This window comes from Diadema setosum, chromosome 3, assembly GCF_964275005.1.
Source record: "Diadema setosum chromosome 3, eeDiaSeto1, whole genome shotgun sequence".
NCBI classification, from domain to species: domain Eukaryota; kingdom Metazoa; phylum Echinodermata; class Echinoidea; order Diadematoida; family Diadematidae; genus Diadema; species Diadema setosum.
Window position 1 is genome coordinate 47,305,693 of NC_092687.1, and position 17,662 is coordinate 47,323,354.

Genomic DNA, 17,662 nt, shown 5'->3' on the forward strand with positions numbered 1-17,662 from the left:
TTAAATTTTGATTTTATTGGTCGGCCATCTGAGTAGTTATTCATAGAATTGGCCAAAAGTTATCATTAAAGTCTTAACATGCCCAAATTAGTCAGGTGCACTGCGTAATATACGCAGAGTCCGTAGAGTGTAATTTCGTTGGCATGGTAAGAGTTAATGCAAGGTTTGTGGCTGTCTTGACTTCTCATCCACAGGTGCAATCTCTCCCAGACCTTCTTCCTCCCCCGGTAACCGACACCAGGCAACCAGCAGCTCCGCCCCCTCTCGGGGCCCCACCCAATCTGCCCCCTCCAAGGCAACCGTTTCCCGGCGACCTAGCGAACTTGTTTGGTGGGAACGGGTTCTTCCCACCCCAGAGCCTTGCCAGACATGTGCCGTCTGTACCAGTTGGAATGCAGCCACACGGTGGTAAGTAGATTTCCTCTGCATTTATCAAAGATTGGATACATTGGCTTGACCAAAAGTTCATTTGAACACTCACCTTATCGTACCGTAACTGTGCCAGAGGAGCGTTCGAACACTCCCAAAGTGTTCTGTACTCTGCCATACCCAGTAGTGCCATAGCTATACGTAGTGAATGAAATGACATATAAACGACGTCAAACCAGAGTTCTTTCACCTTCTAACCTTTGACAACATATCCCAGAATGCTTTGCTACACTGTCTGCGATAATTCAAGAAGGTTTTGTCAGTGGAACACCAACAATATTGTTAAAATCATCGAAAAAATGTGTGTTTACATGGAATAACACGAATAACCACGAAGCGTCAGTGGGTGCTATGTACAGCTGTACGGAGTGCTCGATTTTGGATTTTCTGCATCGGTTTTTGAGGAGGTTTGGACACTTGCAGGGCGATTATTCGAAAGTGATAATAGTCCCACATGTACATCCCCATGTATGTCCAATAATTGTATTTAATTCAGTCGAAACTGAAAAGCTGTAGCTGTATCTATCATGACGAGTTTCGCTTTAAACTATAGGATGCACACATTATACTATTGATTTCCTGTGCACTCGCAATGGCTTCATCGTCATAAACATAAACATCAACCTGCAATTATTGTATCAATGGTCATGATATTTATATGTCCAGAAAGCTAACACTCTGATCATTTCATTTCCGGTGCTGGATGTGTAAAATTACAACATTTGCTATTTTTAATCCATGAATGAAAGCAAACAAACAAATTGATACGTAACTTTTGGATTTAATACTGTACTTCATTTCTGCTGAGTACTTTGACTGCCCTGTGTATTGAATGGCAGGATGTCATACATACCATTTTAAAGGGAATTTTATCTTCTTTCAAATGACATATAACTTTACTATGTTTTGTTCATTGCTTGCTAATGAAGAGCAATTGTTTGGAGAGTTGTCTGCCTGTTGCCGTGTTTGTGCAAACGGTGCTGGGCCACTGCGGTGTTTGTTTACACAAGTGTGTTGGCCCGATATGGGTTAATAGCCTTTTATCCAAACTTAGACTGTATATGAAGAGTTTGTTCGCAAAAACCGATAAGTCCATTTTTGAAGATTTTGAAGTACGGTCTTTGTCATAAAGTACAAAATAATACCTTTTAAATGATATATCTGTCACTACATATAAAGGTACATTTTTAAAGTTATGGTCAAAAGAAGCAAAATTTTTCTTATTATTCTCTTTATTTTTCTTGACCATTAATCGCAAATATCTCCATTTGGCAAATATGGACTTATCGTTTTTTGCAAACAAACTCTTCATATACTCACTGTTTTGATATATCAGAGTGGAGTGAAGGAGGTGGATGGACCATGACCCAGGAGCTCCTACCTGTAGAGAGCCAGACAGACTGGCAGGCAGCTTTCGGCTTTGCTTCCGAGGCCAAGGACAAGCACAATGATGATGATCTTGGTACGTAAGACCTCAACAAATATCCAATTCTTAGTATTTCCAGTGCGCAGAAACTTCTGAAGAGCACTGTCACAGATGCACTGTGGATTCCGTGGTGCCATTGTTGCATCCGGTTGTCTCGCGCGCGTTTCAGTTCCCATACGATTCAGTGGAGTTATTTGTCTGCTTTTATGTTTTTTTTCCTTTTTTCTTGGCTATAATTCAGCTTTAAAAGAGTTGAAAGTTTCGAAATTTTACTGATTTGCGGTCACTAGAGTCATGGTTCACAACTGCAAGGCTTCGATGTGCTGGTCACATGATGGGAAGCGAAGAAATCTTCAACAAAAAATACCCCTGGATAAAGACAGAACGTGACCTGAATGCATAAGCAGCCAAAACTGGGGCAAGTTTATCCCCTGAGCTATCCCATAATGCATCTAAATGCTGCTCTGCGCATGGCACCTAGGTAGTAGCGATACGGAGAATTCACAACTTAACCCATTGAGCATGGACTGATTTTACTGCAACATGCATGTCTCATAGACACCTACCCGAGTATACTCGGGACTCGTCCTCATTGGGTTAACATTTTTCTTAGGTGACTCATTCAAACCACTAATATCTTTAAATCTTCAACATTACAATCCATAAATTTTTGTCCCCGCCGAACGAGTTCGAGCAGGGGACTATGAAACGGGCTCCGTACGTGTGTGTGTCCGTGTGTCCGTGTGTCCGTGTGTCCGTCCGTGCGTCCGTGCGTCCGTGTGTCCGTCCGTGCGTCCGTGCGTCCGTCCGTGCGTCCGTGTGTGATCAAAATGTTCAAAATGCTACTCCTTCGCCATTTCTAACCCGATTTTGATTCTGTTTGCTTTATATGATAGCACTACATGGGAGCTTTGAAACTTCTATAAAGAATTTCAGTTGTGACCTTTGACCTTGACCTTTGACCTATATTGTACATTTTGCTTCAAAATGCTACTCCTTCGCCATTTCTAACCCGATTTTGATTCCGTTTGCTTTATATGATGGCACTAGGTGAGGGCTTCAAAACTTCTACACAGAATTTTGACCTTTGACTTCTTTGACCTTTGACCTTGATTTTTTGCCTATATTGTACATTGGCTACAAAATGCTACTCCTTCGCCATTTCTAACCCGATTTCGATTCCGTTTGCTTTATATGTGACAGTGCACCTCAAAACAAACAAAAAGTCGCCAGACATGAATTTTTAGTTAAGACCATATTCTGAAAGAGCAGACTTTAAGCTTTAAAATGATGTATAACTCAAATCAAATGGACTCTTCTAACCTATCTAAATATCGGAAAGAAAGCACAAACTCAGGAAAAGTGTGAACTGAGAAAAGAGGCTCTGAAGTACAGTGTCTATTCAAGCGCTTAATCTTTACGAAACCGTGCTGGCTGTGCGATGAATGGGACAAAAATGAGGAAGTAAACCACCAGAGTAACAACAATGAAGGGATTATCAAATTAAACTGAAATTAAGCATGCCTCATTAACACATTCTGTCCATAATTAATGCCAACATTCAAAGCAGTAGTATCGTCCTTTCAAAAGTTATTAGAGTTGAAAGTGAAGAGTGTGGACAAGGTTTTTCAGAAATGAAAAAGGGATTCTAAAGACACACCTAATCACACTATTCTACCAAAAATGTTCAAGATAAACTGCTAAAAAAAACCCACTTTCCTGCCCGTTTTATGATACCAAATTTTAGCATAATGTAAAAGAAGACCCGCTCTTTCAGAAAATATGAAAAAGTCAAGTTCGGCTAGGTTGACCCATTTCAATTATTTTCAGTCCTCACGCAAAATCAGTGTGTGCGACTTTATGTTCGTTTTGAGGTGCACAGTCACATATGATGGCACTAGGTGAGGGCTTCAAAACTTCTACACAGAATTTTGACCTTTGACTTCTTTGACCTTTGACCTTGATTTTTGACCTAAATTGTACATTTTGCTACAAAATGCTACTCCTTCGCCATTTGTAACCCGATTTCAATTCCGTTTGCTTTAAGTGATGGCACTTGGTGAGGGCTTCAAAACTTCTACACAGAATTTTGACCTTTGACTTCTTTGACCTCTGACCTTGATTTTTGACCTGTATTGTACATTTTGCTATTAAATGCTACTCCTTCGCCATTTCTAACCCGATTTCGATTCCGTTTGCTTTATGTGATGGCACTAGGTGAGGGCTTCAAAACTTCTACACAGAATTTTGTCCTTTGACTTCTTTGACCTTTGACCTTGATTTTTTACCTATATTGTACATTGGCTACAAAATGCTACTCCTTCGCCATTTCTAACCCGATTTCGATTCCGTTTGCTTTATGTGATGGCACTAGGTGAGGGCTTCAAAACTTCTACATAGAATTTTGACCTTTGACTTCTTTGACCTTTGACCTTGATCTTTTTACCTATATTGTACATTTTGCTACTAAATGCTACTTCCGGCGGGGACATATATTACGCACCGCGTAATTTCTACTTTTCCTTGTAAATTCTTTGTTGCCCAAGTTGGCCACTAAAAGATAACCTTTATGAAAATGTGGTGGCCCAATATCAATTTTTAGTGGCCCCGAGCCACTGGGACATTTCTAAAGTGGAGCTGTGATATGCAGTTTATACCTGCATCATCCGCAACCAGTTGTTTTTCTCGGCTCTTCTAGTTTTGCTTGATCATGTGACTTTGCTATGTTATACTGCGCTTTTATCGCAGGCAAATTTTTGGAATCTCCTGGCACAGATTTGAAAGCCTGCTTGGAAAAGTGATCTGTTGTCTGTTTATACTGGTTAGGCTGCGCCTGAATGGCTGCATTTTCATGGTAACCGAGTTTTCCTCCAGTAGACAGCGTGGGCTATTGAATTTCTTACATAACCACAGTGGTGATTGAGCATGAAAGTGTACAAGTTGTGCAGCATTTAGTAGTGGCAGTCAGTCAGTTACTCCAGTTTTATTATTATTATCTGTCTTTACTTCATATGATCATTCCATGTTATCTTTCCCTGTTACCTTATGTCACATTCCAGGACCATTCAATGTAATGTGTGTATCGTGTTTTTCCTGTGGTCACTTTGTCCTTCAGGCTTTGACCCGTGGAAGGAGTCCAGTCAGGGTCTGGCTGACCTCTTAGAGAAGGAGCTTCAGCTGACCCCACCCACAGCCCTCACCCCGCCCACCAAGCTCACGCAGCCACCGCCCGGTTTTGGAATGCCCAATCACTGTCTGCCATTTAGCTCCGCCCCTAGGCTCGTCAGACCAGGTATGTACAGACCATTCCCATTTTCGGACCTACTGACCATCAAAGACAAATTGACCATCAATCTCCAAACAACCAGATCGCATTTCATTGACAAGTATTTGTTAACCACTTCACTTTATGTGTACAGGTGGGACTAAGGACTCATCTAACAACAGAATATTCATATCCATGAATATGTGATCTTCACCTGACTGAACATCGTTGTTTTCTTGTTTGATGAAACCAAACAATATTCTACCTTTCTTCATAGGATGTGGTCAGAACAAACAAAAAATCGCCAGACATGGATTTTTAGTTAAGGGCAGATTCTGAAAGAGCAGACTCTAAGCTTTTAAATGATGTATAACTCAATTCAAATGGATTCTCCTAACCTATATAAATACTGCAAAGAAAGCACACACTCTGGAAAAGTGTGAACTGAGAAAAGAGGCTCTGAAGTGGAGGGTCTATTCAAGTGCTTAATCTTTACTAAGCTGTGCTACCTGTGCCATGAATGGGACAAAAACATGATGTTAACCACTGTAGCACCAACAATTAAGGGATTATCAAATTAAGACCTCTGACTGTGACTACTGATAATACTCCTGCACTCAAAATCTATTCAAGCAACTGAGGAATGGGGTCAAAAGAAGTAGATAATGGGAAGAAATTCCCTGTGTAATGAATGCTTCAGTCATGCAGTCCTCTCTGTAAATATGAAATTTGTAATTGTTATAAGCTTGTGGCAAATGTCCTTTTGATTAGTATTTGTTAGGTAAGTCAGGATTTAAAACAAAATTACCGCAGGGCCCTTTTTCACAAAAAGTTAATTTGATAGCAATTCTTGCTTGAATGACAGTTGCCATGGTAACGACAAGAATCCAGCTTCCTGATTGGCTGTTACTATGGGAAGTTGCCATTCCAGCAAGAGTTGTTATCCTTACATCTTTCATGAAATGGGACCCTGATTTCACTTGACTTCTGTCTCACCTTGGTTGATATTTCTTCTCCATTTGCCAGCAGTTTAAATCTCTTCTTGCATTATTTGGGAAATTCAGTGTTCAAAATGTCAAATTTGATGTGAAGAGTTTGTAATGAAGTGATATATTCTGTCAATTGTTGAAGCTTTTTCCTCATTTCTTCCAGATGCCGGTGGCAGCAAAATTCTTCCCTGGATGCAGAGCCAGGCTCCGCCTCGGGGCCAACCCACGTCAGAAGCCCCACCCACTCAGCCCCTCCCACACCATCCTACAGCCAATCATGTACCGAGGTTTCATCCAGTGTCAGGCCACTCTCCCCAAGCAACACACCCCATGGTAGGGTGGAATTCACCTTACAGGAAGCAATCAATCTGTTCTTTACAAGTATTGCTTTAAAAAAAGATATGGAAAGTTTCTGTTTACAATAACTTTCCTCAGGTTTTATGAAACTAGACAAAAACCCTGTAATACTGATTAAACAACTATCAGTAGGGGAAAAAGAATAGTTTAATTGTTTAACTTTGAGTGCTGTTAGGGCGAGTGAGAATTGATAGTGGGAGCAGTTTCTTGTGAAACTTTACTGACTCAATTCTTGACTAACTGTAGTGTCTACAGTATGTGCTTTAAAACCAGAAGCATTTGCGGAAGGAAGCATTTGAGGCAAGAAACTTTTGCCAATTGAAGGTGACAGCCTTTTTCCTGGCATTAAACTTTCCAAAGTGGCTCTTGCATTGAATGCATTGTGTAGACAAAACTTTTGCTTACATTTTACTTCCGTGAATCATGGCTTCTTGCAAAATTAGCAAAAATTTCTGTTTTGAGGGTTAGTGATATATTTTGAAATGAGATGTGCAGTAATCTGCCAATGTTTTAGTATTTACACACCAGCTTCATTCTCAAGATTTATGTTCACTTAACCTTGTTGATCTTTATTATTTTCTACCCTTTTAATCAAAATATATGTACTTTTTTACTCATTTTAGTAGAAGTGTTTCTTGTCCAGGACACTAGAACACAAGAACTAACTACACCAGCAGTACTGTTCATGGCTTGAAGACATGATAGTATGTAAGACTCTTCATATTTTGGGGGGCCTGGTTTATGTTAATACTGACAATTTCCCTTAGTCTAACTAGAATAATGTTGAACGCATGTAGGACTGGACATCTCCGATGCGCATGTGAATTCAGTCAAAATGAAATGTATGCTCTTGTGTTCTTTCGCTGACTCGTACCTCTGTTTTTTTGACATAGGCACTAAGTAGATGGTGTTTTGTAAAAGATTGTGGTGTTCAGCGAACAGATGTTCCATGGTTTCTCATGCCATGAGGTCTTTAATTTTGTTCTTCCTCATACCAGAATGACAACGTGCATCTCAAGAACTGGCAAGATGGACTGCGAGCTCTCTTACCCAACATCAACATCAGCTTTGGCCCCTCCCAGCAACACCAGTCATTCATGTCTGAAATGTCTCGAGTCACGGCCCTCCAGAACTCAGGTAGGAGTCCAGTACTTGAAGGTCAAAGGTCACAGGTCAATAGGCACAGGTCCTTCATAGGACTTTCATAAAATAGACCCCTCGTCTCTTGTTTATTATGTTGTAAGACCATCCCCTAACAATGTCTAAGGTGACAAAAAGAAATATATGTATAAATGGCAAACTGCATGAAAATAATACAGAGATCATAGCTTGGTGAAGGTACAATGTTCCTCGAGTCACCCAAGGATTCTGTGTCACTTGCTACAGGTGACTCATGGGTGGGGTCGCCAACGGGGTCATCGTGGGCAGTGCAAGACCCAGCCATTATCAGCATACGAACAGCGCCCTCAGCGTCAAACTCAAGAGAAGCCAGTAGCACAGAAGGTAGGATTGTTAACAAATGACTTGATAAAAGTGTCAAAACTTCCATTGTAGTACAGTGAATTGACATCTTTACTTCACTTTAAAGGGAAGGTAAACCCAAAGAACAATGTGGATTGAGTGAAAGCAGCAACATTAGCAGAACACATCAGTGAAAGTTTGAGGAAAATCGGACAATCGATGCAAAAGTTATGAATTTTTAAAGTTTTGGTGTTGGAACTGCTGGAGGAGGAGACTACTAGAGGATATGACGTATGAGTGGACAACAATACAAAGAAAATATAAAGGAAATTCAACAAAAATTCACTTTTCTAGAATTATGAAAGAGCAATGGACCAACCGCTTTCAGAAAGCAGGGGGAATAATTGCTACCCTTAACATATGTCAACATCAAGTTGATGGAATTTGTAATTTTCATGAAAAATGGATTTTTGCAGGATTTTCTTTATATTTTCTTGGTATTGTTGTCCTCTCATACGTCATAACCTCTAGTAGTCTCCTCATCCAGCGGTTCCAACATCAAAACTTTAAAAATTCATATCTTTTGCATCGATTGTCCGATTTTCTTCAAACTTTCACTGATGTGTTCTACTAATGTTGTTCCTTTCACTCAATCCACATTGCTCTTGGGGTTTATCTTCCCTTTAAATGGCAGGCAAATAAAAATTGTGGAGCTTGTTTTGAATATGTTTAATGCTTCAGTTGTTATAGTCTGTGTGAGTGAGTGGTGATTTATCTTAATAAGCAGATGTGCTGTTTATTACTACTTCTACTGCTGCCAGTACTGATACTACTACTACTACTTGATACTACTTATAGTACTTCCACTACTACTGTCTTCCACTGATGCCATCTGTAGTGATACAATGATCATAATCTTTCCAGCAATTTTGTGAATTTATGATCAGAAAATGAAGTAGTAGTAATAGCAGAGTAGAGGTTCAAGAAGTAATCATAACTGCTCGGTCGTGATTTGGCAAAAAGGTGTATGTCTGCCGTTTTACAGCGACTACAAAGCCGAGAAAATCGACTTTAAAGTTTTGGCAGTTTCCTTGATCGTAGAAGCCACCTAAACTGTGCAACGCTCAGGGATTCAATTCCATGATTTAGTATACACTTCAAATTTCATTTCCTGATAATTTTCTTGCATCTAACTTTAAAGAATACTTCAGAATTAGCACTTTTAGCATGTTTAGAGACATACACCTTTTTGCCAAATCACGTTTACAGGGACTGCGACCCACGCTATTTTGGCAAAAAGGTGTATCTTCACATACACCGTAAGAAATCATGCATTTAACTTGGCAAAAAAGGTGTATGTATAGAGATACACCTTTTTGCCAAATCACGTTTACAGGGACTGCGACCCACGCTATTTTGGCAAAAAGGTGTATCTTCACATACACCGTAAGAAATCATGCATTTAACTTGGCAAAAAGGTGTATGCATAGAGATACACCTTTTTGCCAAATCACGTTTACAGGGACTGCAACCCACGCTATTTTGGCAAAAAGGTGTATCTTCTCATGCACCGTGAGGAATCGTGCATTTAAGTTGGCAAAAAGGTGTATGCATAGAGATACACCTTTTTGCCAAATTAAACTATAACAAAATATACCAGAGATTTTGTAGGGAACAGGGTGTATGTGAGACCATTTCTAATCAAATGTTAACTCTTGACAATCTTTACTTCATTATTACAAAAAGATTTAAAAAATAATAAAGAAAAATATCAGGATGCACAACTTGTTCATCAAACATAGAAAAATGTGCGCAAATTACAACTCACCCTAGAGTCTAAATATTAACAAAACATATTCTCATGGATATGCATGGTTAAGGATTACAGATGAAGAATTTTTCTTCTTCCTTCTCCTCCCTTTTTTCAAAAACTTCTACTTCCAATGAGATGATTCATTATATTTTTAGCTTTGTGCCCCTTTTTTTCGACAAAAGGTTCGTTTGTTTTCTCTACTGAATGCTTTAGCAAACAAAGAGGCAGTTGTTTGCACATCATGTATCTGTTCTTAAAAACGCAGTTATGCTGCTCCCAATTTTTGCAATAAATTCAATAAATGTGAAAATTCAGGTAGGATCATTTAACTGTTTGCATCCACTAAGCACTTTGAGCAGTACATCCAAGTATCATTTCCAAAGACAGGGACACATCTTTCTCTAGACCTTTGTGTGTAACTGCCACTAAATGTCTGTTAGGTAACAGCCCTATACGCATAGCGTAATGGGTAGCCGATCTTACAGTCACACAGCACACCATTACACTATGTACAGGCTTCTACATGCACTGCACAGCACGGACAGTGCAGGGATCACTGTCACTTTGAAGCGTAGAGAACTCTCATCCCACAGCCACACTTGCCGGAAAAGCTGTCATTTCAACAGAAATGCTAGATTTTACGAATCTGCGCATCTAATGGCATAGAAGTGGCCATAGAAGTCTAGGACAAACGTTAGATCTGAACTTCTAGATATTAGGTTCTATCTACTCACCGACTAGCAACAAGGAGAAACTTCTGCAGTGCAACGGGCTGCCAGTTTGAGTCAGGAGCATGGCCCGCTACCGCACCGACCGGTGAAACGGTATACATACATGCCAGCAGCACGTATAACAGAGTATATAATATACACAGAGTATAAAAGATACACCTTTCTGCCTTATCATACTTCGCAACTATAATTCATGATTCATTCGGCAGATGGATGTATCTAAAGATACACCTATCTGCCAAATCTTTAAGTTCTCCCCAGCGTGCACGGTTAGAGGTGTATCTAGAGATACACCCTTTTGCCAAATCATGTAGTTCTCTATCCTGGTACGTCATTGTACGTCAAGGGTGTATGTAAAGATACACCCTTTTGCCTAATCAAAAGCAGGAAAATTGATAAAATAATACAGAGATAGCCCCAAGTATCTCGGAATCAAAGGATCGATGACTTACGAAAGTTGGTCACATGAAAATTTCGGCATCGAAAACCCTCCAAATGGTAAAAACCAAAAACATGATATTTTTCAGACATACACCTTTTTGCCAAATCACGACCGTGCTGGGGTAATAATAGTGGTAGTAGTAGAGTAGCAGTAGTAGAAGTAGTAGTAGTGGTTGTAGTAGTAGTAGTAGTAGTAGTAGTAGTAGTAGTAGTAGTGGTAGTAGTGGTAGTTAAGTGGTGGTAGTAGTAGTAATAGTAGCAGCAGTAGTAGTGTAGTAGTAGTAGCAGCAGTAGTAGTGTAGTAGTAGTAGTAGTAGTAGTAGTAGTAGTAGTAGTAGTAGTAGTAGTAGTAATAGTAGTAGTAGTAATAGTAGTAGTAGCAGTAGTAGTAGTAGTAGCAGCAGCAGCAGCAGCAGCAGTAGTAGGAGTAGTAGTAGTAGTAGCAGCAGTAGCAGTAGTAGCAGCAGCAGCAGCAGCAGCAGCAGCAGCAGCAGTAGTAGTAGTAGTAGTTGTAGTTGTAGTTGGTTGTGTTGCTGTTCTAGAGGTAGTGGAGGCAGTAATGTGATAATTTTGATTGTTGTGATTTGTCTAGCAGGTGAAGAGAAGCCACACTGGTTGGAATCTCTCCAGAATCTAACAGAGACAGATTCACCCACACAGATACAGTCACAGCAAACGAATCATTTCTTCCCCGCAGAACACATACACAACAGGGGTAAGTAACACCACTTGTTTTCCTTAACAGGGGTACATCTGATCCTAACTCCACCACTTTTAGCAGGAGTGAGTCATACCACCTGCTTTTCTTACTGCGGTACATATAGTCCCAACTCCACCACTTTTTAACCCGTTGAGGATGAGTCCCGAGAATACTTGGGCAGGTGTCTATGGGAAATGCGTGTAATAGCAAAATCAGTCCGTCCTCAACGGGTTAATAGGGATGAGTTACACCACCTGATTTTCTTAATGGGGTACATACATTGTAAAGTTCCAAATCCACCACTCGTAACAGGGTTAAATCATACCACATGTTTTCCCTACTGGGTCCATTTACTCCCCCCTCCACAACTCTTTAACTGGGTAGCCTGCTAGATGTACCCTGGTAGGGAACTACCAGGGTACATCTACTCCCTCTTCCACCACTCTCATTAGGGGTAAGTCCTACCACCTGTGTTCCTTCCAAAGTTATTTATTCCCCACTCCACCACTCTTAACCCTAACTAGGCCGGGCTATTCAGGTAGATGATAGAGCCGGGGGGGGGGGGGGGGGGGGGCCTCCCAGGCCCCCCCTCCGGATCTCGGCTGTCGACCGTGCAATCGCGACGAAAATTGGCACACGCATTGCCTATGATGTAATCTAAAGTACCATGAAGTTAATTTTTTCAAAAATTATCATTTACACTAAATTATGCTAATTTATGCATAATGATGCATGAAATCAGACAATTTGGTATAAATCACTAAATAAAGCTCAAAACAGGCACATTTTTTGTGTTAATATTCTTTTTAGTGTCCTTAGCAAATGTAAGAGAAAAAAATTGTGCAATCAGAAACAATTTCCTAAGTATTCTATTGTTTTTTGAATTTGTTATGTATTTCTTTGTTTTTTCGACTTTATGTTTTCCATTGTTTTTTCGATGAAATTTGTCCATGACATTGTTCCGAACAAGAAAATGCATTTTTAATTGATTTTAATCAATAAAACCCCAAAATAATCATGCTTTTATGAAGTTTGCCTGTAAACACAGTTTGCATTGAAATTGTACACAAATTCACGTTTTTGAGCAATTTTTGGTCTGACATGCACGTGCATATTTATGCGCAACTTCGGAACCGCACACCCGGGCATCGCAAATTTGGTGTCAAAAGATGCGGGAGACTCGAAAGAAAAAAGTCATGAAACGTCGCGGCGATAGCTTCTCGCAATAGCGATACATCGCGCGAAACGTCGAGGGGGGGGGGCCTCGGAGGCCCCCCCCCCGGCCTAGTTAGGGTTAACTCTTTTTGTGCCACGTTCGCATGTCCGACTCATTCTGGAACTCCTGAGGAACATTCTGGAACTCCTGAGGACGGACAGTCAACTGTCCGAAACGTTGAGTCTCCTCTTACTCTCCTATACTTCCTTGGTTCTATACTTCCTTGGTTCACAGTCCTTTTCAGGACTACACTCATTCCAGAAAGAATACTCTTACTCAATTCTCACCTCTCATCCAACTTTTCTTTCTATCCTTCTCCTGTCACTCCAACAGTCCTTCTCAGGACTATACATACATGGTGAACCGCAAACCAAGTGTATCTAATACCACGCCATGCAAACACCTTCTCTCAAAAATCATATGTCCGACTCAGTCGACGACTTGCCAACTTCGCATATTCCGCTCAAACGCACAGACCCGCCCAAACCGATTGATAAATCGCCAAATGCCACAGTACAATTAAGGTGTTTCTGGTGATTCCGTTCCTCTCGTCTATAGCTTGCATTTTATGTGGTGATTGACTAACAAACAGTGTTTCATACTGGATTAGTGTGCAAATTCTTAGTTTCTGTCACTGCTTTGTGTGCAAAAGTCATACGTTTACGGTAATGTAGCGGCTGGGCATTTGAAAGAAAAGCAATTATAGATTTGTCATAGAATTTACATTAATGCCAAGCTTGGCATTTTCTCTACAACTATGCGCACTTCATCTACAATTTAACATAAATCTATAAAAGTCATATCGATTCGAAAAACAGACTGTTTTCTCAATGCATGACGACTTTGGTGTCTCAGAATAATGTGGCACACGGGGGGTTTCCACCATGGCACATAAAGAGTTAAGAGGGGGGTAAGTCCTACCACTTGTGTTCCAATGTCCATCTACTCCCCACTGAACCACTCTTAACAGGGGGTATGTCCTACCACCTGCTCTCCCCAGCGGGGTCCATCTACTCGCCTCCCCCCCCCCCCCCTCCACTACTCTTCATGGTGCTGTAGGCAGTCTTTCCTCAATATTTACTTTCCCGTCTCTGCTACACAGTGACTTGGTATTGTCTTTGAATATTTCTGTTCTGGTATCTTGTGATTCTTTGTGAAGGCATGCCACACTTCTTTGTGAAGGCATGCCACACATGATTTTTACCTTGCATGCTTCGCCTGTTGAGTCATCTTTTGCTGATTGCTTGCACATTGGAGATGTACTTTGGCTTCACAGACACAGTGTTACTAGTTCTCACATTTTTGTGAATTAGTATTGAAGCGATGTCAGAATTTACTTGTGGTGTTCTCAGTGATAGTCGTACAATTTTCAAATCTTCTCATCTATTCAACAATCGATGGAAATTCATAAGACGATACATACAGTCACAGATATGTGGAATTATAGAAAAATGAATTAAAAATAGCATTGCACCGGCAAACACAAGATATGAATTCCTGATATGAAGCTTACCTAGAGACAAATTGCAGCATTAAAATGGCTAACAGTGACCTAAAAGTAATTATAAATGTACATGCATATAAATTTTTGAAAATCTGAACCAAGGGAACTGACAAAGTTAACATTTATAAGATTGGACTGAAGAAGTGTAAACCCAATTTAGACTTGGGCAATCAGACCTTGTGATTTATAACTGTGGCCAGAGTGTTTTGTGTTATCATACATATTCTTTTCCTGTGTGTAGCTTTTGAAGATCTTGGACTGTCATATTGTATTGATTGATGGAAAATTGTGAGGTGATGATATCGTCTGCTCATTTATTTGCATAATTTTTATGCATTTAAAAACTGTTTTCAAATTGTTATGCAATATTTAGTGAATCTTTTCAATTTGCATACAATAACTTTTTTTGTGTGTATTTAAATCCAAGTTTGATGGAGCTTTCATCGCTGTGCTTGTCAATGTTCTCTCTTTTTTCTTTTTTTTTTTTGAATCACAGTGGAAACTTGATATAAAGAGATATGATGTAACAAAATAGTTGATATAACAAACTAATTTCTCCAGTTTCATTGAATGTATTTCCTTTGTTTTGTATTGTTTTTTGACCACTAGAAAAAAAAAATAATACAGAGAACAAATTGTCTTGGTCCAAAGGATCATGTTATATTGAATTTTCACTGCATTTCTGGACTTTATTTGTGTCTGAGGCATGTGTTTATCATGCATGTGAATATTCCTTTGATTTGGTTTGAGTGTATGGTGTCCCAGCTTTGTGTTCACATCAGTGTTTTTGTTTTTGTTTGGTTTGTTTTGCCTTGCCTGTCTTGGTATGCCCCTTAGGGTCATCATGGTCCAACCATCTACCACCCCCTGGGTTCAATCCCGCCGTCAGACCTCACTCCCAATCCACAGAACCACACAAGATTGAGAGTAAGTCACCCCCGCTACTGGATCTGAATGGATGAGTCCAAACCCCTAATTTGCAAATATGCTGCCTTCTAGACATGCATGTATTATTAGTAGTCAATTCATAGACAAAATTGTTGTGCCGTTCTATTTGTTTTGTTTTCTTAAAGGACAAGTTCACCTTCATAAACATAAGGATTGAGAGAATGCAGCAATATTAGTAGAACTCATATGACATCACGAGCCTTAGTAGTCTCCTCATCCAGCGGTTCCAACACAAAAATTTAAAAATTCATAACTTTTGCATTGATTGTCCAATTTTCCTCAAACTTTCACTGATGTGTTCTACTAATATTGCTGCATTCTCTCAATCCTTATGTTTATGAAGGTGAACTTGTCCTTTAAGCGCTTGAATAGACCCTATACTTCACGGCTTCCTTTCTCATTACACACTTTTTCAGAGTGTTTGCTTTCTTTCCAATATTTGGATAGGTTAGGAGAGTCAATTTGAATTGAATTACATGTATATATCATTTTAAAGCTTAAAGTCTGCTCTAACTAAAAATATATGTTGGTGACCCTTTTGTTGGTTTTGTAATGCAGGGTCACAAATATTGGGTTGTTTTCTGCTTTTCTTCTCATTTTTTTTTCTCTTTCATTTACTTCTCTGCAGACTTGTAGCAGTTCAGACGTCCACAACCAGGACCAGCATGCTGACACGACATTGACCTTTGAACTGTGACCCTCACGCCATCATGTACCAAACATCCTATCCACCCAACCAACTCTAATTTATAAAATGTCAATGTTTCAGTGTTAAAGGTAGGGAATACCTTTTACAGACCTCCCAAAATGCAGCAAAACATTGAATATGAACCTCAAGGGACTTGTTTAGGCCACTGCTGAGAAATTTGGAAGTCAACAGTTACCTACAATTTGAATAATGCACAAAACTCAACTACTCAGTAGTTCTGTGTATCAGCCACACTTAAGCCTTTTGGTTGCAGTCTTCTGTATTTTTTTATCTATAAACACAAATCTAAAAGTATAAGAGCTGATGTAATAACATATAGAGTGTGTGGCAAGAATGTATATAGAAATATTTGTAAGTTTTGATGAACTTTCTTCACAAAATATACATGATGGACACACATGCAGTACATGGGTCTGCAAAGGTAGCCTAGTAATGTACTGGAATTTACGGTGAGCCCCGAAAAGAATTCAATTCAAAATCTAACGGTCAATAAAAATGTACTAAATGTTACCTTCCACTTTCAATACTTTATGGGAGTTTCTAAAATGATACTCTCTTCAACATACCACTGTATTTATACAACTCTTCATTTAAGGCATGCAAATGGGATTCCCTACCTTTAACAACACTCCAGTTAATTTTGGTTTCATTTAGTGGGGTTTTCTTTTTGTACAAATCATAAAGCGATAATGGTTTGAAAGTTTCATGACTCCAGACAATAATTCAAAGGAGCTCAAATTCTAGACATTGATTGCTAGATCAAAGAAGTGAAGAATGAAATCTCCCACAATGCATTGGTATCTGGGTTCACCTTTCTGGAGGGGTGGGGGAGGGGGGGGGGGGAGGGGGAGGGGGTTTCCTGTTATGTATGTCTGCATTGATAACTCATAACTTTATTTTGGCCAGTCATCTCCCTTAAACTTTGAATCATAAGATGTCTTTCCTCTCCAGGATAATACAGAGAACAATGTATGAAGCATTATATGTCAGATAGATATTCTATTAGTCATCATTAGTACGATGAATTTTCAGTTTTTGATTGTTTGACTTTGGGAAAAGGATGAATTGGTAGTGTCCTTGAAATGTTTCTGTGAAAGATCTTGTTTTTAATCTTTATTCATCAAACATGTTTATTCCTTTATGAAAGTCTGCATGTGCTCACAGATGTGTAGAAAAGTAGAGCAAATTTCAGTGCTGTTCATCTTAAGACTCTTCAGGCAGTGGCCCCTATGAGTCAAATCATGGCTTCCGTTGGATGTGCCCATAATGGGGTCATGTGACTTGCCATGTGACCAGTCATATGACCAGTCACATGACTACACTCAAGAGTAAAACTCAATGTGCAAAGATGATGAATCAATGGTTTGCTCAGAATTGTGAAGCACATCCTTGTTGTCACCAAACCAATCCTGACTCTTTAAAAGGCTGTTTGATCCAAAATTTGACGAGCATTTCTTAGGTGCCAAAGACAGTAGTGAAAATAATGAAAAACCTGCACTGAACCTGAAAGTGAGTGTTAACGGGCAACGACATAAACTGCTCCCTTGACAACTGACTAACCCGTCAAGCCCTGGTTGATTTGCTGCCAAAATTATCATTCTTTCTTCATTAAATTGTCCACTCTGCATTTGACTGCATATCTGACGATAGGGAAAGATTGGATGGAATCATGG

At 39.7% G+C, this 17,662-nt stretch overlaps 1 protein-coding gene across 1 annotated transcript in view; it reads left to right on the forward strand.

Annotated features, from left to right (window-relative positions):
• The window catches only part of LOC140246940 (CCR4-NOT transcription complex subunit 4-like), a 35,654-nt gene extending 20,360 nt beyond the window's left edge, over positions 1-15,294 (forward strand). The window contains exons 13-20 of the mRNA XM_072326258.1: positions 195-408; positions 1,766-1,891; positions 4,971-5,147; positions 6,273-6,442; positions 7,465-7,603; positions 7,853-7,969; positions 11,508-11,627; positions 15,170-15,294. Of these exons, the coding sequence (XP_072182359.1) occupies positions 195-408; positions 1,766-1,891; positions 4,971-5,147; positions 6,273-6,442; positions 7,465-7,603; positions 7,853-7,969; positions 11,508-11,627; positions 15,170-15,294 (1,188 nt within the window). The remainder of the gene's footprint in view (positions 1-194; positions 409-1,765; positions 1,892-4,970; positions 5,148-6,272; positions 6,443-7,464; positions 7,604-7,852; positions 7,970-11,507; positions 11,628-15,169) is intronic.
• The last annotated feature ends 2,368 nt before the right edge of the window (positions 15,295-17,662 follow it).